Source organism: Oenanthe melanoleuca, chromosome 4, assembly GCF_029582105.1.
Source record: "Oenanthe melanoleuca isolate GR-GAL-2019-014 chromosome 4, OMel1.0, whole genome shotgun sequence".
NCBI lineage: Eukaryota > Metazoa > Chordata > Aves > Passeriformes > Muscicapidae > Oenanthe > Oenanthe melanoleuca.
Window position 1 is genome coordinate 67,239,264 of NC_079337.1, and position 21,954 is coordinate 67,261,217.

Consider the following 21,954-nt stretch of genomic DNA (forward strand, 5'->3'; position numbering starts at 1 on the left):
ATGCTTGGTGCTCACTCGGGTGTGGAAAAGGCCCTGGTGGTTTTGGATGCACATTATTTTATTTAACCCAAACACAATTTAATCTTGGGGAGTTAAAAAGCCAGAGTTTAGCCTGACATCTCAAAGCTTGAGTCAATCACTACTGGGAAAAAACAACCTATCTCATTATTTTTTTTGAAGCAAAATGCTTTGTTTTAGTGGAGCTGTCATTTTTAAATATTTTTGGATGCAAACTTCCGGAATTGTTTCTGGGAAAAAAAGCTTTCCTTTAAAATTTTTTCCTTCATATTTTCATTTTAAGCTGTAGAAGCATTTATCAACAAAACATTCAATTCCAAGTGAAGGCAAACACTGATTTTTGGTGTTTTTTTTGAGACAAATAAACTGTTTTGCTTGATCCCTTGCTTAGAATCCTATCCTATCCTATCCTATCCTATCCTATCCTATCCTATCCTATCCTATCCTATCCTATCCTATCCTATCCTATCCTATCCTATCCTATCCAGAATCCTATTCTTCCCTTTGCACTTTTAATTCTGGAAGAGCCCTCAAACCAGGAAAAAACCAGTTATATGTATGATTTCATTTAAAAGGTGAAACACTCATAGCTCTGTTGCAGAATGCTTTCAAAGAGTGACAGAAATGCTATCAGAATAAGGGTGTTAGGAGGAATTAAACAAAATTATGATTTTTTAAGGCTGTTTAAACACAGAAATGAGTAAAACTGTGACCTTAGGCACAGCAATAAATACACTGCAGCAGCACGAGCAGCTTGTGTTAGTGCTGGATGTGAGCTGGGCTGTCTTGGGGCTCCCCAGGCTGCCTGAGTGAGCAGCTGGTCAGTTTGGATGCTGACAGCCCTGTCAGAGGGGCAGGCAGGGAGCTGGAGCAGCGAGGGAGGGAATGGGAGCCTGCAGGAGTTCGTGTCCCCTGGCAGGACAGAAGCAGTGACAGCTGCTGCTGAGATGTGGTGGCAGAGGAGATGCTGGCCTGGAGTGTTTTCTGGGGGAAAAAGGGGCTGGTTTTGTGAAGCAGGTCCTGAGATGGGCAGTCAGAGCGTGCCCTGCAGACATGGTGTGTGGGACTCCAGTTAAATCCTTCAGGATCATTCCTGATTAGGTTCTCCTTCAAATCTCTGCTCTGCTTTAAAACATCTCCCTCTGGAGACAGCAGCTACAACCTCCCCTGCTCCTCTGTGCAATTCTGACTCCATCTGTGGGGAATATGATCTTGGAGAACATCTGGGCACATTGCAGTGTCCAACCTCACAATTCCTGGGGACATTCCCAGAGGGCTCGAGCTGCTTCCCCAGCTGTGACCCACCAGTCCAAACTGGAAATCACATTTCTCTAATAAAAGGGCAGGAAATGAGGCAGGATAGAAATGGCTGCTGAGAAGAGGCCAAATGAGAGCACAGAACACATCACAGGAGAAATACTGATGGCTAAGCCAAACCCTGCCAGGACATCCAACACCCAGCTCGGATATGGATGAAGGACTCGGAGTTCCTGGTGGTGCCAGAGCTGGAACTACACCACTCACACCAGATAAAGCGAATCTGGAGTAAAAACAGCACTACAAACAACTTTCCCTGAGCCTCTGAGCAGTCTGGCTTTGAGAAAAAAACCCAGAGATGTTCAACAAGAACTGGAGAAGACATCAGCTACTCTGGAAGTGTCCTAGCCTGGTTGGATGGGGCTGGAGCAACCTGGGATAGAGCAAGGTGTCACTGCCCATGGTTTTTAAGATGATTTTTTAAGGTTCCTTCCAACCCAAACCATGCTGGGTCTTTATGATTCTGTGATCAAACGGGCAAAGGTTTGTGATGCTACAAGTTTGATACTACAATGCTGATCTTGAGAAAAGACAACCACAGGAAAACAAATCCCACCACCACAAAAAGAGTTAAGAGACGCTTTGAGGTCAGAGAGATCAAAGATTCTACACCAAAATAAGGAAACCAAACCTTTTTTTTTTGTTTTTTCGTTTTTTTTTTTTAGAAAAAGATAACATCATTCAGAGTATTTTTTCAAGCTTGTTGGACATCATACCGAAACACCGTAAAGCTGTCAGGGAAATTATATGCTTTTTCCTGTTGTCAACCAAAGCGTGCTTTTATGGAGTCAATTAGCCACAAATGATGAACACACGTCACTTGTCTGGGAATGAATTACAGCACAACCCAATAAACACAACTGGCTCCACTCTCTGATCATTGCCCTGACGAGGAGGGGGCACCCAACTCCCCTATCCAACCATGAAGGAAACTCCGTGTGGGTTTGTGTTTCATCCTGCAAATTCCTCTCCTTCAAGTGCTGCAGTGCTACAGTGTGGGGGGAAACGGGGTCATTGGTATTTCTGCTCTGACGTGCAAACCTGGACATGAGCTCAGGGTGTGAAATGCAATTACACTGAAAAGGGTTCGGATAAGCTGGGGGGGCTTGGATGTACAACGGAGCTGCTGTCGGATTCCACAGAGAAGTGCAGCCAATGTCATCTTTACACAGGATTTTGTGTGCCCTCCACAGACCTTAGAGCCCTTTGTGAAGGTGGAGAGCCACAGTTTTACCAAGTTTTTAGGGTTTTTTCTTTTCGTTTGGTCGGTTGGCTGGGTGAGTTTCTTTTCCTTTTTTTTAAATATTTTTTAAATTTTTAAACTTTAATAAGAGATGGGTAAACTGAGGCACAGAAAGGTGGTGTGACTTGCCCACAGTCATCGGTACCCCCCAGGTCTTGCTCCCACCTGGAGCAGAGCGAGAAGGAAGGGCTGCTCCCCAAGTTCCCTCCGCTTGTTCCCAGGGTGAGGAAAACAGCGGCTCCCCACGGGGTGTCACTCCCAGTGACAATGTCTGGACGGCTCCTGGGAGGCCAGGGAAGGAGGAAGAGAGGCAGGAGCCGGGATCAGGCACTACAGGATGCACTCGTGCCTCTCCGTGGCTTTCAGCGCCTCGTGCATGCTGGCGGCCGACAGCCTCCTGTTGATGTTCCTGTACCTGCAGCGCAGCAGGTTCCAGAAAGTAGTCCTCAAATCCCTGTTGAAGAAGGCGTAGATGAGGGGGTTGATGAGGGAATTGGTGTAGCCCAGCCAGAGCAGAGTCCTCTCCAGCCTCAGCGGCATGCAGCTGCAGCGGATGCCGCAGATGAACGGCCGCGCCGTGGACATCAGGAAGAAGGGCAGCCAGCAGAACGTGAAGGCCCCCACGATGATGCCGAGGGTCCTGGCTGCTTTCTGCTCCCGCTTGAAGATGGAAATGTTCTTGCGGTCCTGGCGGAGCAGCTTGGAGAGCGTGGCGCACTCCTCGGCGGCCTTGGCGCGCCGGGCGCTGTGGGCGCGGCCCGAGGCCTCCAGGCAGTAGACGCCCTCCTCCTCCTCGTAGTGCTTGGGCAGGTTCATGAAGCGGTGCTTCTCGGCGCTCACCTTGGCCGCCTTGTAGATGCGGCTGTACATCACCAGCATGACGGCCATGGGGATGTAGAAGGCCACGCCCGTGGAGTAGACGGTGTAGCCGAAATCCTGGCTGATGAGGCACACGCGCTGCACCGTCACGTTCTGGGCCCAGCCGAAGAGCGGCGGCAGCGTGATGGAGGCCGACAGCAGCCACACGATGAAAACCATCTTGGCCATCAGCTTCCCGTTCTGCCTCACCGGGTAGGTGAGCGGCCGCGTGATGCCCAGGTACCTGCGGGTTGGAGTTGGCAGGGTTAGGAGTCGGGTGGTTTTCATCCCTCATCACCTGTGGGAGGATTTGGGCCCTCAGAGGGGGCAAGAAATTAATTCGCCAAATCAAAGTCTCCCCAGGCGTGTGATCTCTTGAGTGAACACCCCAATTTATTCCCCGCTTTCTTGCAATCACAGAATGGTTTGTGTTGGAAAGACCTTTAATCCCATCCCATTCCACCCCTGCCATGGGCAGGGACACCTTCCACCATCCCAGGCTGCTCCAAGCCCCGACCAGCCTGGCCTTGGACATTCCAGGGATGGGGAGTCCAGAACTCCATTGACATGCTGAGTGCAGTCCAAACTCTGCATGGTCTCCTGGGGAATAAAAATGCTTTAAAAAACTTTGCAATAAAAAATGCTTTAAGAATTTCATTTTTCCACCAGAACTATTCTGTACAGAGAATAACAGCTTCCTGCCATGGCACATAACTCACTCCAGAGTGTGGCCCTTCCCAAGGAGACACCCAGGAGTGGGGTGGGTGGTGCTCACCCATGTGCCACAGGACTGGTTCCAGATGAAGGGAATAACTCCCAGCAGTGTTTAATGGGAATTGGGAAGCACAACAGCCTACTCTTATTTGTTGGTGAAGAAATACTACCTGCAGCTAAGATGGCCCTGGGAGACCAAGAAATAATCTTGCCTTTGGGAAGACTTCAAGATGTGTCTGGATGAGCCCTGCAAGCAAAGCTGGAGAGTGGATGATGCTGTTTGGGGGCAGTTTTTGAGCCCCTCATGGCAAGAAAGCCATTGAGGGGCTGGAGAGAGTCCAGGGAAGGGAACAGAGCTGGGGAAGGGTCTGGAGCAGAAGGAATGGCTGAGGGAGCTGGGACAGGGGCTCAGCCTGGAGAAAAGGGGAAGCAGGGGAGACCTTCTGGCTCTGCAGAACTCCCTGAAAGCTGTTGACCTCTGGAAACTCAAACAGGAATGACCCAAGCAGCAGGAGCCATCTGTTCACTTGCACACCCAGTAGCTGCTGAAGTGATGCAGTCCAGCTCTCCCTCAAGAGGAAAATGAGTGGAGTTTGGATTAAGAGATCCCAAAACACTTGGTGACCCACAGATTCCCCAGTCCTGACCCCTGGGGTTAGTTACCTTGTTATTTGGCCTGAAAGGAGCTGGAGGCTCCTCATTGTGCCACAGGGTGTAAACGTGAACCATCCTGTCTTTTATTGAGGGGTTTGTGTGATAAAGAAATCGTGTCAGCTGTTGGTAAATCAGAATTGTAAAGCAATAAATCAGGGGGGGAGTTGGCTGCTGTCAGCCAACATTCCCCCTGGAAAACATCTGCCTGCTACTCAGATCCAATCAATCCAGCAAAAACCTCGAGCCGCTCATATGGATTTCTGTTCTGTTACAGATTTTTTGATTCCAGTCTCCTGCTGCCAAGAATTTTTAGGCAGGAACACATCACCTCTTAATTGTTCTTGGATAAGCAGTGTCACTCCAGAGGGGCAGTGAAAACAGCATGAGTACTTTCTGCTGAAAGCTGAACAAAAAAAAGAAAATATCTGTGGAGATTTTTACCTCTGCTGTATTTTTTTTTTCTGACAGTTTAGTGTGTTAGGAGATTTTCTCTTCCCTGATTATTTCGCTTTTCCAGATCGTCCCTCAAGATTAGAAGATGGAAATAAAATATGAAAAAAATTTAATTTCTCCTCCCCTCCTGACTGCTAAATCAATTGAGGCACTAAAGTTTCCTCCCCTGCCTCCCTGATAAAATGGGTTTGAATTCATTCACTGAGTTATTCTTTCCTCATTTTCCCCTGTATTCTTTTCTTTGAGCTGGCCTTCATCACAAGAACCAACCAAAACTTTGTGTGGCCATCTATGTTCAGAGAATTCCAGGATGGTTTGGGTTGGAATCCTCAAGATTATCCATTTCCAGCCCCCTGCCACGTGCAGGGACAGCTTCCAGTATCCCAGGTGGCTCCAAGCCCATGCAACCTGTTGTAATTCCCAAATTAACACCCCAAATATCACCCCTCTATATCCAAACCAAGAACTTTGCCAACAAATCTTTGCTGTGTTTTGTGCTCTTTTCTCTTACTCTCTCACTCTCAGGTTTCTTTGGAAGCTGATCCACCCAGGATTTGCTGAAACCTCAAGGAATTTAAGTGCTAACCAAGGAAAACACTCGGTGACAAGGTTTAACAAGCAGGCAGAGCTGACACATTTCATAGTGCAGCTGCTGGAGGAAATGGGGCCGTTTTGAGGTTTTTGTAATAATTTTGAAGGGAGCAGGAAACCCTCAAAATAGGGCAGCGTTTACAGGAGGCGAGGTGCCACTGACAGGCAGTGCAATTCCAGGGCAATTCTCTCCCTTTGAATTATTTTTTCAGTTTTTCTCTGTGTGTGTGTGTGTGTGTGTGTGTCAGTGCTGCTAATCAAGTTTAGGGGTAATCAGGTAACAAAGACAATTCCCAGGATTTATGGGCACTTGGTGTGGATTTGCAGGGACTGATGGTGAAGCCACTCATCCCAATAAATTCCTGCCACATCCCTGATCCTGCAGATCCTGGGAGATCTGCCCAGGGGAGATTTGCACCAGCAAAGCCCATGGATGGGCAAATTCAGAGTATTTATTCTACACTCAATGGGAATCATGGAATAGGTTGGGTTGGGTTGGGTTGGGTTGGGTTGGGTTGAGTTGGGTTGGGTTGGGTTGGGTTGGGCTGGGTTGGGCTGGGTTGAGTTGAGTTGGGTTGGGTTGGGTTGAGTTGGGCTGGGTTGGGCTGGGTTGAATTGAGTTGGGTTGAGTTGGGTTGGGTTGAGTTGAGTTGAGTTGGGTTGGGTTGAGTTGAGTTGGGTTGGGCTGGGTTAGGTTGGGTTGGGCTGGGTTGAATTGGGTTGGGTTGGGTTGAATTGGGTTGAGTTGGGTTGGGTTGAGTTGGGTTGGGTTGGGTTGGTTTGGGTTGAGTTGGGTTGGGTTGGGTTGGGTTGGGTTGAATTGAGTTGGGTTGGGTTGGGTTGGGCTGGGTTGAATTGGGTTGGGTTGAGTTGAGTTGGGTTGGGTTGGTTTGGTTTGGTTTGGTTTGGGTTGAGTTGGGTTGGGTTGGGTTGGGTTGGGTTGGGTTGGGTTGGGCTGGGTTGAATTGGGTTGGGTTGGGTTGGGTTGGGTTGGGTTGGGTTGGGTTGGGTTGGGCTGGGTTGAATTGGGTTGGGTTGGGTTGGGTTGGGTTGAGTTGAGTTGGGTTGGGCTGGATTAGGTTGTGTTGGGCTGGGTTGGGTTGGGTTGGTTTGGTTTGGGTTGAGTTGGGTTGGGTTGGGTTGGATTGAGTTGGTTTGGGTTGGGCTGGGTTAAGTTGGAAGGGATTTAAATCCCATCCAGTTCCACCCCTGGGGCAGGGACAGCTTCCACTGTCCCAGGCTGCTCCAGCCTGGCCTTGGACACTCCCAGGGATCCAGGGGCAGCCACAACTTCTCTGAGCACCCTGTGCCAGGACTTACCACCCTCACATGGAAGAATTCCTTCCCAATATCCCATCCAACCCTGCCCTTGTCCTGTCTTTACATTTCCTGATGAAAAGTCCCTCTCTGGCTTCCCTGCAGGCCCCCTTCAATCGTTGGATCATTATGCCAGGGATTAAATAATAAAAACAACCCAAACTCCTCTGAGGTGTCCCTTTCTCCATCCTGCAGCTCCAAAGGTGAATCCCCACTCACACAGGAGGACAAATGAGCCCAGAATTTTGGTTTCCTTGACCCCACAATTCCATCTGCAGCCAAAATAAGCTCTTCCCTTGATTTCCAAGCTGATGCCATTCCTGCCTCATCCTGCTGAAGCAGAGGAGGGAACAAAATGCAGCTGGAGGCTGCTGCACCTCTGCTAAGTCAGAGCATGCCAGGGATCCATCCCAGATACAGATCAGGGACCTACCCAGCCTGGAAACATTTGGATGAAGGACATGGGAAAGGCAATCCAGCAAAATGCTGTGCAGCTTTCATCCCACTGACTTTTGGGAGGCATCCTTTTACTGAAGGTGACCCCAATTTGGAGCATATATTCTGATTTTGGGTGGAAAATACTTATCAGGGAAAGGGGAGAGCCCCAGCAGAGCTGCCTGGGAAATGGATGGAGAGTTTTTTCTCCACCAGGAATGGCAGAAGTGATGTGTGGGCTTTGGGGAGCTCCTTTTGTCAGCTCCTTGGCATTTTTATGGAGAGTTTCATCAAAGCTGAGCAGCCAAAGGCAGGGATATTTTTTTTGGGGGGGGTTGTTTTTAGTTTGTGACATTAAAAAATCTGCAACATTGGCAGGCTTTTACATAAGGAAAATATAAGAGGAAGATGGATGTTTCTAGCATTTTTCTTTTCTGATTTCAAAGGAAATCAATCAAATCTCGCTTCAGACAAGATTAGTTCTACCAGCCTCAATCGAGAGGCTTTTAGGAAGCGCTCAGCATTAATAATCAATAACAGCAGCCTACATTTTAATAGTCCTCAACATCCTGGGCAAACCAAGCAGCTTTTCCATCTAAGCTAAGCAAAATATTGAGGACACTTCAGCCATCAATAACAACAGGGCCTCCTCCTTGGCAGGAACAGGTCTGACAGTGCTGACCAAGTTGGATGCAGGACAGAAGCAGAGGAAGTATTTCTATTTCCAAGAAGCACCAGGGCTTTTCCTCTTCTTCCTCACAGGGCAGGAGGAAGAGCTGGTCCCCATCACTGGGGGAGGTTTGGGTTGGTGCATCACTGAGATAACAATTTCATCTCTTTTGAAACAGGTTTTTCAGGGACTCTGCAAGCTCAGCTCTCCTTGTGCTTCTGTTTTTTGGTTGTATAAAAAAAAATTGAGAAATTGAGAATTGTGCTTTTGGAGATGTTTCCATCAAGAGTCAAACCAAAAATCCTGCCCATCCCAGGCTCAGGGGGGAAGTGGAGATCCAGGCATGATCCTGGATCCTCAGTCCACCTCCTCTCACTGCCTGGGGGCGCTGGGTGGATGTGGAGCAGTGATGCTGCACAGGATGCTTGAGATGCTGCCCTGGATGATTCACACAACTCCCAGCCCATTCCTGGGCATCCTTGAGGGGGAAAGAGGCAGGACAGCACCCCAGTCACCTCCTCCTCTGATGTGCACCAGAAGACATCCCAATAATTCCCATCCCTCCTAAGCTCCAGCACAGCCTGACCCCACAAACCCCTGCACTTGCAGGTTGTCCTTCCTCCCACCCAGAGCTGGGTGGGCACCACTGGAGGGACTGTCCAAGTTCTTCCCTCTGCTCAGTCCTTGCTGTTTTTTCTCCTTTCCCAGCTGGAAATACATTCCAGGCAACTTCCCTGCAACCACCCAACTTCCCCATCAGGCCTGTGGTGAGGGGAGGACAAAGTTCTGGGAGCAAACTGATCACAGTGCAGTTCCTGTGCCAACACATGAGGGACCAGCCCATGCCAAAAAATTCAGGCTCTTTGACAACCTCCTGGGACACAGCTTTTCCTTCTCTCCTTCCCAGGAATGACAAACTCAGGATCTGCCTGCACAGTGTCCTTGGATGTGGATCTGCTCCCCAGAGCTGGGATGGGAGGGATGTGATAGAGGAGTGGAATCCATGGCAAGGATTTTTTGGGAAAGATCTCTCATATTTGTGTGTGTGTGTTTGGAAAAGTCCTGCTCCAAGGGGTGGGATGAAATGGGGTGGGATTGGTTGGTTGGGAAAGGAGGGGAAGGAAATAGGAAGAGAAGGGGAAGAGAAGGGGAAGAGGAAGGAAAGGAAAGGAAAGGAAAGGAAAGGAAAGGAAAGGAAAGGAAAGGAAAGGAAAGGAAAGGAAAGGAAAGGAAAGGAAAGGAAAGGAAAGGAAAGGAAAGGAAAGGAAAGGAAAGGAAAGGAAAGGAAAGGAAAGGAAAGGAAAGGAAAGGAAAAAGGAAAGGAAAAAGGAAAGGAAAGGAAAGGAAAGGAAAGGAAAGGAAAGGAAAGGAAAGGAAAGGAAAGGAAAGGAAAGGAAAGGAAAGGAAAGGAAAGGAAAGGAAAGGAAAGGAAAGGAAAGGAAAGGAAAGGAAAGGAAAGGAAAGGAAAGGAAAGGAAAGGAAAGGAAAGGAAAGGAAAGGAAAGGAAAGGAAAGGAAAGGGGAAAAAAAAACAAGAAGAAAGGAGGAGGAGAAGGATAAAAAAGGAAAAGGAGAAGAAGAAAAAAGGAAAATGAAAAGGAAAAGGAAATTTTCAAGCAAAGCCTCTCTGGTTAGTGTGCAGCCACTTCTCTGCTCCTCACCCATGGGAGGAAGCACTGACACTTTTCATTCCTGCATTTCATCCCTTCCCTCTCACAGAGTCAGGCTCCTGCCAGCTCTGAACACACCTGTTTCTTTTTTCCCAAGCGGGAAAATTATTAAAATAAAGCAAGTTCAGCAGAAGAGCTGAACCTTGCCTGTGCCTGGCAGGGTTTTCTCTCTCTCAGCAGCTCTGAGCTGTCCAGGGCTGTGGATCTGCAGCTCCCAGGGGAGCAGTGGCTGCTGGGGGTGAAGGTTTCAGAGCAGGACTCGCTGCTGGCGTGCCCTGAGGAGGATGCCAAGCACACAGCAGGATTTTCTCAGTCCTTCCTGCCTTGTCACCTGCTGTCACACCTGCAGAGGTGACCGGGGAGGTGGCACAGCTGACAGGGCACGTCTCAGATGTGTTTTGTGTCCCTTCCCTGAGCTGCTGCTCCCAGCCCAGCCCAAAGTGACCCCCCGAGATGCCAGCACACGTCAGCCCCGGCCACCACCGGCCCCGATGACGCAGCTGCTAAAATTAGAGCCACAAGGTGCTGACTTGTCCAAGCCTGGACACTTTGCCAGGCAGGCTTAGCCCTTCCCTGCCAGCCCCAGGTGTGGGAGGTGAAGCCAGCAAATCCTCACAGATGTGTTCACTGAGCTAAACCAGTGGGGTTGGGATCTTGGGATGGGGTCCCTAGCCAGGGAACAGCAGAGAATCCCACAGGATAGGCTCCAGAAGCCCTGGAACCTGGATTTCCAAAGTGCATCTGGGGGATTTTTTTGCTTTCTTGAGTGGTTTCATCCTTCCATGGAGAAGTCAGGTGCTGTTCTTCAGGAACAACCTGAAGCAGCTGCCAAAAGGGGGAAGACTAAGGAAGTGACTTAGGGAAGTTACTTGAGAAAACACCCTGAGCCCCCAGCTCTTCCAAAGGGAGTGAGGCACTGAATTCCCACAGAAAACCTTCATCAGCTGGAAAAAACCACCTCCAGGAGCACACACAGCCCTAGCTGCCCCCAGCCTCCCAGAACCCCCAAATATCAGAGCCCACCCGAGCTCGGGGCAGCAGCCCAGCCCTGCCTTACCTGTCCACGCTGATGATGCACAAGGTCATGATGGAGGCGGTGCAGCACATCACATCCATGGCGATGAACACGTTGCAGAACACCTTCCCAAAGAGCCACTCGCCCCCCACCAGGTCCGTGATGGTGACAAAGGGCATGACAGCAAAGGCCACCGACAGGTCAGCGGCGGCCAGGGACACCACCAGGTAGTTGGAGGGCTGCCGGAGCTTCTTGACGATGCACACGGAGATGATGACCAGCCCGTTGCCGGCGATGGTGGTGAGGATGATGATGGAGAGCACGGCCCCGATGACGACCTTCTCGGTGTCCCCATAGAGCAGGATCTCCTCGCCGCAGTCCGTGGCGTTGGTCAGGTTGGAGGGCGGCAGCTCGGGCTCGGCTGGGGCGGGGGGTTCCTCAGTCATGAATGGGTTGGGGAGCGCTGCTTCCCGAGCCGGCCGCTGCTGCTCTGTGCTGTCCACCAGCAGAAGGTGCTGCTCCAGAAGCCGCCTGGGTTTCAGCAGCATGCTCCGAGCTCGGCACCAGCGCTCCCCCAGCAGCGACACCTCCAGCGACAAACCAGAGCATCTTGTCACAAACAGGGCGAGGAAAATCCAATATCCTCTCATCCTCTCCCCCACCGTCACCACTCCCCCTCCACCCCTCTCAGCTCTTGCCTCCCCAAAACTGCGGCTGCATCTCACGTGCTCTTCCCAAGTCTCCTTAAGGACACGCGTTTTGCCGGGGGATGCTCGGAGGGAGCCGCTCTCCACTTGGGAAGGAGCACTGGCTGCCTGCAACATCTCCCTGCCCGTCCATGTGCTTTTCCAGGAGACAGAACGGGCTGTGGGTCGCGTTTCCCTGCCGAGCTGTGCCTGCTGCTGTTGCACTTCTCCTCTGCATCCATACATTTAATCCCTTGCAGAGCCTCCTCTGTGGATGTGGGAGAGGATGCGACAACACGAGCCACAGCACCAGCGCGGGCACGGCCCCCGCCGCCCGCATCCCTGCCCGTGGCGCACGCAAACTTCAAAGCCGGGACCGCAAATCCCGGCTCCTGGCTCGCAGTGGCCACCCACGGGCCGTCGGTAGCCACGGGGTGCGGATCCCTGGCATGCAGCAGCCCAGGGTACCACGCACAGCCCGGGCATCCCAGCTGGTTCCGGAGCCTGAGCATCCCCAGCAGAGATGCTCCAACCCGCGGGATTCCACCCCTGCGAGAATTCAATCCACAAAGGCAACATCAGGGCAGGGCTGCATCCCCTGGATGCTCCCAGCATCCCGCACAAACCTCTCTATTTTTTGTTGCTGCCGTTTTGTTTCAAACCCCCATTTTCCCCTTGAAGTTTTGTTGCGATCCAAGCCGGATCGCGGCCCCTTGCTCCCTTCCTGCGGCCATGGGGGTCCCGGGGTTACCTGTGCCGAGGGGGTGAGACATCCTCCAGGCGAGCCCCTGCGAGCTCCGGGCGGGCGGGGAAGCAAAGAGCCACCCCCGGAGCATCCTTGTCCCCTCCCCGCCCGGCCGGTCCCTCCTACCGCCCGCCCCTCGCCTCTGCCGGGCACGGACCCAGAGGGTCCCTCGGAGCCCCAGGGAGGGGCAGACAGCGGGGCCAGGCTGGATCCTGCAGCGATGGGAGGCTCTGGAGGGAAGGGCTGGAAGTTGAGGAGATGCCTTGGAGCGCTGAGAAACGCGGCAAGCAGGGCAGGCACAGGGAAAGGCGCCCTCACCCTTGATTTTTTTAAAGGATTTTTTTACAGGACAGGGTTTCTTTTCTCGGTCCGTGCATTTTTTCCCAGCCCTCCTGGCTTGTAGCGTGTCCCGTGTTCCTTCAGCTCCGCGCTGAGGAGCAGCAAATAGCCAGGGAGAGGCAGATCCCTAAAGACGAGCCTTTCCTAATCCTGGGAAAACCGAAACAGAGACCATAAAAAACACCGGGAAAGAACATGGAGAGATCCACATCCACTTCCCTCCCCACCAAATATCCCATGGGGACTTTGGAGCTGGGATCACTGTGGTATTTCAAACCCAGACGTCAGTCACAGTTTGCTGGGGTGGAAGATGCGGGGCAGAGGCATCTCCAACACGGGCTGTTCCCAAGGTCATTCCTCGGGAATTCAGCGCCTCTGCTGCTTTTCCGGGGGATGGACAGTCCTGCATCCCTCGGGATGGGGAGCTCAGAGCGCGGGGATGTGACTGGGGAGTTTTCCCGACCCTGCCCCGAGCTCAGCGCTTCACCCCAGGACATTCAGGGGACAGAATCTGGGAAAAACACCTTGCGATCTCAGAGATGCCGAGCACTGCATTTCCTCCGGGCAGAGCCGGCACACCGAGCCCCAGGGATTTTTTTGGGGCAGATGTTCCCTGGAAAAAAAAAAAAAAAAAAAAAAAAAAAAAAAAAAAAAAGGAAAAGCGCCTCTGCAAGGAAAGCGCCGGTGATCTAACGCGGGGCTGTTAAAGCTGCACTTAACGCTGGGGTTCCTCCTTTGCTGCTCGAGCATCGCAGCGTGTGTGGGAGGATGGTGAAAATAGCTTCCTCGGCAGGCCAGGACGTGCTGGAGGAGCTCCGGGATTTTTTCTTTTTTTTTTCTTTTTTTTCCCCATGACAGGTGGGTTTTTTTTCCCAGAGCAGTGATGAGCCAGGGTGGGATGGGGCTGATGCACAAACCCTGCACGGCCTGGGGAGTGGGAGCTCACTGAGATTTGCCAAATCCCCCAGGAATTTCCGAGGAGGAAAAGGGGATCTGCAGAACTCCCAGATTCTGTTCTGCAGTCTCCAAACCCAGACAAATTCAGCCAAGGATGAAAACACCCCCTGAGGACCAGCTCAGGCAGACTGTGGCCAGATGCTTGGAGAATTTCAGGGAAACAATCTGCTGCCCTGGGAGAGGGGTGAGAGGAGGGATAAGGGGTGGGGGACAGGCTGGAGGGGTTTTTCCAGCCTGAAGTGGATTTTCCAGTTTCCCTGAGGGTTTTTTCCAGCTTGGAGGGTTTTTTCCAGCTTCCCTGAGGGTTTTTTCCAGCTTCCCTGGAGGCTGCCTTTGGGAGAACACCATGGCCAAGAGCTCCTGTGCACTAAGGAGAGACAGGGAAGGATTTTTTCCTCCTGCTGGTTCATTCACAGAGGTCGAGTTCATGTCCTGGCAGAGAGGAAGGAAATAAAAAAAAAGGAGATTTTAGAAGTGAGGAGCTTCCCTTTGCTCTGGTCTTCCAGGACTTTTGGCAGAGCCTCAAAATGCTTCAAGAGCTCCAGGGAGCAGAATTTACCCCACTCTGTCTCATCCCAGCCCCACTCCTGTAGGATACAACCTGCAGCTTTTCCCTTTCAGACCTCCTGCAGGTCTGGGAACTCCACAGGGGAGTTTTCCTCTAGTTTTTCCAGGGAAATGAGCTGCTCTCATAACTTGGGGAGCAAGAAATTCCTGTAAAAACAGAGCCAGAAAGTCACTCCCAGCAGCCAGAGGGGACATTCTTTGCTTGGCTTGACTTTGGGGAGGGCAGGAGGGAAGATGCCGATTTTCATGTGAAGAAATAATTAAAATAATTCTTCTTCTGGCTGGAACTCTCGGTGCAGCTTTTCTCCAGCCCCAGGCCACGGTGACCTTGCTGAGACACGGCCGCTGGGGCGAGCTGGGAAGCGCTAATTGCATTTAATGGCAATTAGGGGAGGAAATGGCCAGCGCGCCTCAGCTCAGCCCTCACTGGAGATTCTGCCTTCAGCTGAGAGTTCAGCTCAGGTTTGGAGGAGCAGGGAAGGTGCTGGAGCCAGGTGGGATGAACCCCAAGAAAGATTAAAAAGCCAGGAAGCAGAAAACACAAAATAAAAAAAAGTTTCTCTGGTGACCAAAACCCTCCCAGCACTTCAGGAAGGCACTGCCCAGATCCATTATTCCATTTTCACGTACAAATGGCCATGAAAGGGCTGTTTTATTAACAATTAATGGTGACTATTACACCCTATTAATCCAACGGCGAGGTAACAGGCAGAGTTATTAATATGCAAATTTGGGGAAATCTCATTAACTCCAAGGTCCTCAACCTGGACCAGCATCCCGAGGAAATCTTCCCCGCAGCACAGATGTTGACATTTCTCCCTCCCAGCAGGCAGAGCCTGCCCAGATGGATAAAATCCATCCCTTGGGACTCTCAGTTTTTAAGGAGCATCTCTAAGGGTGGATTTTACCTCCAGGGAAATTCGGGATGAGCTGGTTTGGGCTATCCAAACTTCCTCTGCAGCTGCCACGGTGCTGCTGCCATGGCTGTGATCCAGAATAACAAAAATTGAGGTTTTAGTGACTCAGATCCCATCCCCTTCTCTCCATGGGCATCTCCTGCTTTCCCTCTGAGCCTCCAAAAACAGCCCCTGATGAGCATCAAGGAACATCCCCCAGAATCACCCAGCAAAAAAAAAAAAAAAAAATTCCAAAAAGTGGTGGGAATGTGGGACCCAAGTGAGGGTTGGATCTCCCAGAAATTGGGATGCAATTTAACAATTTACCTGTGATTTAAAACTCCAAGATAGGATTTTGGGGTGGTTTTTTTTCTTATCAATCCTGCCTAAAATGAAAAAAAAAAATAAAAAGAAACTTGAAACTTTTCAGTTGTTTTTAAAGGCTTCCAATGCATTTCTGCTGTTTGAGGAGGTGGGGAACAAATGGAAATGTCACAGGAAAACGCCATCCAAAGGAGACATCCTAATAATTCATCTCCAAAAGGTGGATTTGCTGAAGAGAGTTTTAATCCTGTTCGTGCAGCCACACTCCCTCTGCTGGAGCCTGCCCAGACAACAGGCAGCTCCCAGTCACCGAATTTTCAGATTTTGGTTACCTGGAGGGCTCCAGGAGCTGTTCCCGTTCTCCACCAGGTGTCCTGCCCAGCTGGGCTGCCCTGGGGGATGGGATGAGCTGGGAGGGACATTTGGGGATGAGTGGTGGAAGAGAAGCCCCTGACTGCAAATCTTTGGCTGCAGCCCCTCCTGTCCGCCCTGAAGCTGCTCATGGATCCAAAAGGATTTCCAGGGGGGTTGGGGAAGTCAGGGAAAACTCCAAGAGCCTGAAATAGGAAAAAGAAAAAAAAAAAAAAAAAAGTGATTTAGGTGAAGATTCCAACACAAACCCCTCAGCCCTGCAGCTCTGGCTCGAGGCTGAAATCACCCATTTGCCAGATTCTTCTTGGTGATTTTATTTATTCTCCTTAGTGCTGATGATTTATTCAGAGTGATGGGAGTTCAGTTTTTCCACCTACTGCTCTCCCATCCACCTTTTCCAAAGGTTTTAGGTGTGTGCAGTAAAAAGAAAGATTTATTTTGGGGGCTCAGAGTTATCCAGGAGAGAGAGCCCCCCTTGGTGCCAGGGGAAAAACCTGGAGAAAAGGGGGATCAGGGGGGCCCTTGTGGCTCTGCACAACTCCCTGACAGGAGGGGACACTGGGGGGATTTGGGAACAGGGAACAGGGACAGGAGGAGAGGGAACAGCCTCAGGCTGGGCTGGGGAGGGTTAAATTGGGAAAATTTCTTCATGGAAAGGGTTTTCCAGCCCTGGCACAGCTGCCCAGGGTGAGTCCCATCCCTGGAAGGATTTAAGAGCTGTGTGGATGTGGCACCCGGGGACACGGGGCAGTGCTGGGGAATGGTTGGACTGGATGATCTTCGAGGGTTTTGTCCACCCTAAATAATTCAGTGATCCTGTCTGGACCCTCCCCAAACTCTGGGCAAACCTTTCCTGCAGGACAGGACCCTGTGGAGAGCACAGGGGGAGGGAGGGAATTCACAGGGCTCTGTCCCCCTTGGAGCAAACACTCCCTAAAACCTTCTCTGCCAACTTTTTTGGGGATCCCTGGCTTTGGGCAGAAGGTTCTGCTTGAAGGGAACACCCTGGAGGTGCCCAAGGCCAGGAGCAACCTGGGCTGGTGGAAAATGTCCCTGCCCACGGCATCAGAGAGTTCAAGGTCCCTCCAAACCAAAACCATTCCACGATTTCTGCTTTCCACGCAGGATTTGGGGCTGGTTGGGTTTGAGTCCAGCCCTGCACGCACCAGGTTCCCGTTCCGAGGCTCTGCAGAGGCTGGAGCAGATTTTGGAGGTTCGGGAGCTCTGTTCTCCTCTCTGTCCCCTAGATGGCACCGGCTCTCAGCACATCAAATCCCCACGAAACCCGGCGGGTTGTGGTGCCCGGGAAGGCTCAGAAATAATCACAAAATCCACCCCAACGTTTAAAAGGAAAAAAAAAAAAAAAAAAAGAGCTACAATTAATTGCTTTGTTGGCTCATACACTGAAAAAATGAGATTTCTGACCCTTGGGTGGCTGCTGCTCTCTCTTCTGGTTCATCTCTGGGTTCTGCATCCCCCCAAAATTCAGGGGACAGGGGAGAACTGGGTCCCTCTCCCCATCTCGTGGATATCTGACCCTGCCCCACCGGGATCACTCCAGGAGGAGATTTCAGTTCTGGACAGGGCTGGGAAGTGCAGGGAGGAATATTCCAACTCCCTTTTCAGTTTAAAGCAAAGCAGGAGATTGAGGAGGGAAAATTACTGACAAAATCATGGATTTGAAGATGCAGCCACCCTCAATAATCCCTTTTTCAATGCCCTGCAGGCACAGGGCAATCCCACACATCACATCCCTGGGGCCTGGCTCTTCCTTGGACACTTTATCCATGGAATTTTTGTCATCTCACATTCCAAGCCTCCTGCAAAGCTGCAGGCAGAGCAGCAGGTGGGCAAGGAAGGGCAAAGTGAGGGAAACACATCCCCACTGACCCTCACCATGCCCAGCTCTGCACCAAACCATCAACATTTAAACCAATATAATGATAAAATCTGCTCTGAACAGGGGCTCAACCACTCCTCACCAATTTCCTGTCCTGTTTTGGGGCTGTGCAGGAAGGAGGGAGCAGCCCTGGGTTGGGACAGGCTCAGTGCTCTGCTCCTGGCACATCCCAACAGCCCCAAAAACCAAAGGCATCCTAAATTAACACCATCCAAACTGCTCCCCCTTTTCCTGGGATTGTGTCCATTTATGAATTGGGATTTGCATAAATATATATATTTATACATATTGATATATATTTATATATTTTTATTTTTATTTTTATATATATTTATATGTTATATATAATTTATATTTATATTTATATATTTATATTTATATTTATATTTATATTTATATTTATATTTATATTTATATTTATATTTATATTTATATTTATATTTATATTTATAATTTATCTGGATTGCCCCAGATCCTGCTCTGAGCCCCACAGAGCCACTCCCAGCCTCACCTCAGTCTCCTGTCCTTGTAGCTGCTCCAGGATCCTTGAGTTAAAGGAGGTTGGAGGATGCTGATCCAAGCCTGGGTCCTGTGGCAGGTAACAAATTCACTCCCTGGAGAAGTGGCTCATTCCCAGGTTCCTCAGTGAGAATGTTCCTCAGGATTTGGGTTCATCTCTGTTTTGGGTGATGCCAAGGAAGTCAGAGCCACCTCCAGATGCTCCCAGTGCACCAAACCAAGTAAAAGGTGCAGTTATTCCCCATTAAATAGTGAAAAAAATCCAATTTTTTGCTCTCATGTGTCAGACAAGTGTTCACAGTCACAGCTGAGATGCTCCAATCCTCCAAGTGCTGGGGATTGCACAAATATCCCCAGAGAAACACCCTCAGCACTGGGAGAGAAACCCAGACTGTGCCAGGAACTTCAGATTAAATAAAAAACAGGGATTGGGCAAAAAGAAATATATAAACAGCATATTTCCTTTTTTACTTCCATTTTAAATACAGAGCTTCCTTATACAACCAAGGAATTCCCTCTCCCTCCCCTCTCTAGTAACTCTTATCAAAAGAAATCCTTCACTGGAAAATCAACAGCAGATCAGGGAGAGCAAGTGCAATGTTTGTGGGGCAGAAATCCCTGAGCAGGGATCTCCCTCACTTAAAATCCTTCCTCAGAACCCTGGGACAAACCTCCTGGTCTCCCAGTGGAGAAGGATTTAACACATTATGGGGGGAAACAAACCCAGAGCTGCTCCACATCACTGGAAAGGGAAAGGAATGAGCTGGATCTGCCCCTGGAAGGTTCCTCCTCTTCAACAGGGCTTGTCCTGCATTACACTCCCTCCAAGGAAAGCAGGAGGGGAAAATGAGGGATATTTAAGATATTTATGTGTTTAGGGTATGCCTTTCTCAGGTGGGATCATGGGGAAGGGTTGCATTAATTTGAGGGTGTACTTTGGATAAAGTTTGGGGGGTTTTAGCAGCTGAGTTGCTGCAGATTTTAGTGAGAGAATTTCTGTTTTCTGGGGAAAATAGATCATGGAATCATGGAACAGATCATGGAATAGATCATGGAATGTCCTGACTTGGGACCCACGAGGATCACTGGGTCAGGTGCAAACACCAACAGAGAGAACAGGGGAAGGAGGGGATGGACAGCCCCAAAATCCAGAGCCCTCAGTGTGACCCCAGGCTAAACCCTCCCTCCCTCCCCAGGGGCTGCTGTGCTCTGCAGCTGGATCATTCCCTCTGCCATGGGCACAGCCCCTCTGGGACCTGCTGGCACCTCAGAGCACAGCCCAGGGCTGCAGCTTCCAGACCCAGCCACTAAATGCCAGAATCATAATTACTCATTAATATCAGGACTGGTGGAGATGGGAGGGAGCTGCCAACACCTGGCAGGCAAGGGAAGCTCTGCAGGGAAGGGGCTGGAGGGGCAGGACACAGGGAATGGCTCCCACTGCCAGAGGGCAGGGCTGGATGGGAAATTGGGAAGGAATTATTCCCTGGGAGGGGGCTGAGCCCTGGCACAGGGTGCCCAGAGAAGCTGTGGCTGCCCCTGGATCCCTGGAAGTGTCCAAGGCCAGGCTGGATGGGGGTTGGAGCAGCCTGGGATGGTGGAAGGTGTCCCTGCCCTGAAGGGATGGAATGAAATGAGCTTTAGGGTCCCTTCCAACCCAGCCCGTTCCTGAATCCCATAAAATCCTGCTCAAGCAGCTGGCACTCCCCTGGAGGTGCAGCTTGGAATCAGTGGCACCGTCCCACATGTGAGAAATGAGAAGCTTTGGACACCAGAGGTGCCAGCAGAGCTCCCAGGGGAAGCAGCTCCAGCCTGAGCTCTGTCACTGCCACCAAACCTCAGCCCAGCTCTGGGGATGCTCAGGGCACCAGGGCTGCCCCTTCTGCTCCAGCCACCTCTGCTCCCTCCCACAGACTCAGAACCACCCAGCTCACCCACTCATGGAGAACTCACCTGAAACAATCACTGCTGCTGGGCAGATAACTGCTCCCAGCCCTCCCAAAAGCCTCCCCAGCACTGAAATCAACCCCTCAATGTTGAATTTGATAGGAGGATTCCCTGATCACATCACAGACACCTCACTGCAGCACAGCTCCTGTTCTCCCCACATGCATCACTCAGACCAGGAGGGAGAGACTTTATTTTCAAGCAGTTTTCCCCAACTCTTTGCATTTTGCTCCCCTTCTGTGGCTGAGGAAGGGGCACTGCTGGTGCAGCAGCAGGATTTGTCTCATGACTCTCCAAGTGAGCAGCTCTTTGCAGGAGAGGCAGATGGGGAGCAGAAGGCAGCAGCTCCCCCAGGACAGGCTCTTCAATATTTAATGTGACATTAGAGCAGAGCCAAGCAATCCCAGCTCGTGCAGTGACAGACACAGCCAGGGAAGTGTGAAAGGAAAACACCCAAAAGCCAAAGAGGAAAGTGCTAATTTGTGATTTTAAAGCTTGTAGTGCAACAACTCCCTGTTGATGGTTTGCTCTTTGCAAGCAGAGCTGCAGCCACTGGGATGGTCAGGGTTTGGTCCTTCCATGCTTTAACCAGACAGGAAAACAATTAGAGATGATTCTCAGAACATTCACAGGCCTCAACACAGAAAACAACCAGCTCCATCCTATTCTGTCTATTTAGGTTGTTTTGGAAGCTTGGCAGATGGAAGGACACCCCGACTGGAGCAGGGGTAGAAAAGGAGATTTCTGAAGGGATGGGAGGTGCAGCTGCTGGACAGTTACAAATCCTTCATCACTGCTTATGTGGGAAAGGAGACCCAGGGAGCAGCCACTGCCAGACAGGCACAGGTTCTCCAGGAAGAATTCCCTCTCAGCCCCTGGGCAGCATTTCCACAGTGGAAATTCCAGAGGCAGCTTCCAGAACGGGCTGGGGAAGCAGAGAGCTGGGTCAGGGGATGCCAGCAAACAGCTTGCACTGAGTTCTGGGGGAACTGACACAACAGAAATGCCTGAGCCACCCCCGGCTCTGCCCATCAGCGTTCTAGGCAGGTAAAAACCTGCAAAGGGCAGATCCAGAATGCAAGAAACAATAAAAAAGGTTGGAAAGGAGTAAAATGAAGGTGTGACAACGATGGTGTCAGTGCCTGGGGGGACACACTGGGAAACAGGAGCTGCTTTTGGTGATGTGACATCTCAGGTCCCTTTCTTGTTGCTGAGAACTCCACAAAAAAAACCCCAAACCAACCCCTTCCCTCCCACCTGCAAACATTGCCCAGCTCTATCCAGCTCTGTTCCTGCCAGGAGTGTGCACAGAGCACAGTCCAGCAGCTCCTGAAGCAGCCAAAATCCACAAGCAGGAGTTTGCAAAGTCTCAGTGTCTGGGTGCAGCTGGGGATGTGGAATTTTGGGGAAGAACCCAGAACTGCACTAAGTGTGACTACCCACCCTGTTTCCTTCCAGGGCATCCCAGCTCCCTGGGTCACCAGGCAGCTCCTGCTGTGTCCCACAGTCCTGGGGCTCATCTTGGACCACTCACCAGCAGCAGCTCTGAGCAAACCAGCTGAGCCCCTTTGCTCCATCCCCATCCTTGCACAGCACGTCCAGGCAGAGCTTGACATTCACTAAATAACTTCAGATGTTGTGCAGTTCTCAGCTGCACTTCCTAAGCCATCCCAAAAGTGCTGCACTGCTTGCTCAGCAAGTTCCACCTTTCCACCAACTTCCCTTCCTTTGCATGGACAAACACATCC

At 50.8% G+C, this 21,954-nt stretch overlaps 1 protein-coding gene across 2 annotated transcripts; it reads right to left on the bottom strand.

The window, feature by feature from the left end:
* Window positions 1–1,998: 1,998 nt before the first annotated feature.
* Window positions 1,999–12,721, bottom strand: LOC130252066 (5-hydroxytryptamine receptor 7-like). Of its 2 annotated transcripts, XM_056489252.1 has the most exons (3): window positions 12,392–12,721; window positions 10,997–11,541; window positions 1,999–3,680 (listed from the first exon to the last, which is right to left on the bottom strand). In XM_056489252.1, the coding sequence occupies exons 2-3, from the start codon at window positions 11,500–11,502 to the stop codon at window positions 2,909–2,911; spliced, it is 1,278 nt and encodes a 425-aa protein (XP_056345227.1). In that variant the 5' UTR covers window positions 11,503–11,541; window positions 12,392–12,721; the 3' UTR covers window positions 1,999–2,908. The 2 variants fall into 2 exon arrangements, with proteins under 2 accessions (XP_056345227.1, XP_056345226.1); XM_056489251.1 differs by having other exon boundaries at window positions 10,997–12,629.
* Between the last annotated feature and the right edge of the window lie 9,233 nt (window positions 12,722–21,954).

Coding starts and splice junctions, on each gene's coding strand:
- LOC130252066 (XM_056489251.1), bottom strand. CDS start 11,886: ATGTATGGATGCAGAGGAGAAGTGCAACAGCAGCAGGCACAGCTCGGC. Junction 3,681..10,996: donor TGCATCATCAGCGTGGACAG/GTAAGGCAGGGC, acceptor TCCAACCCGCAG/GTACCTGGGCATCACGCGGC.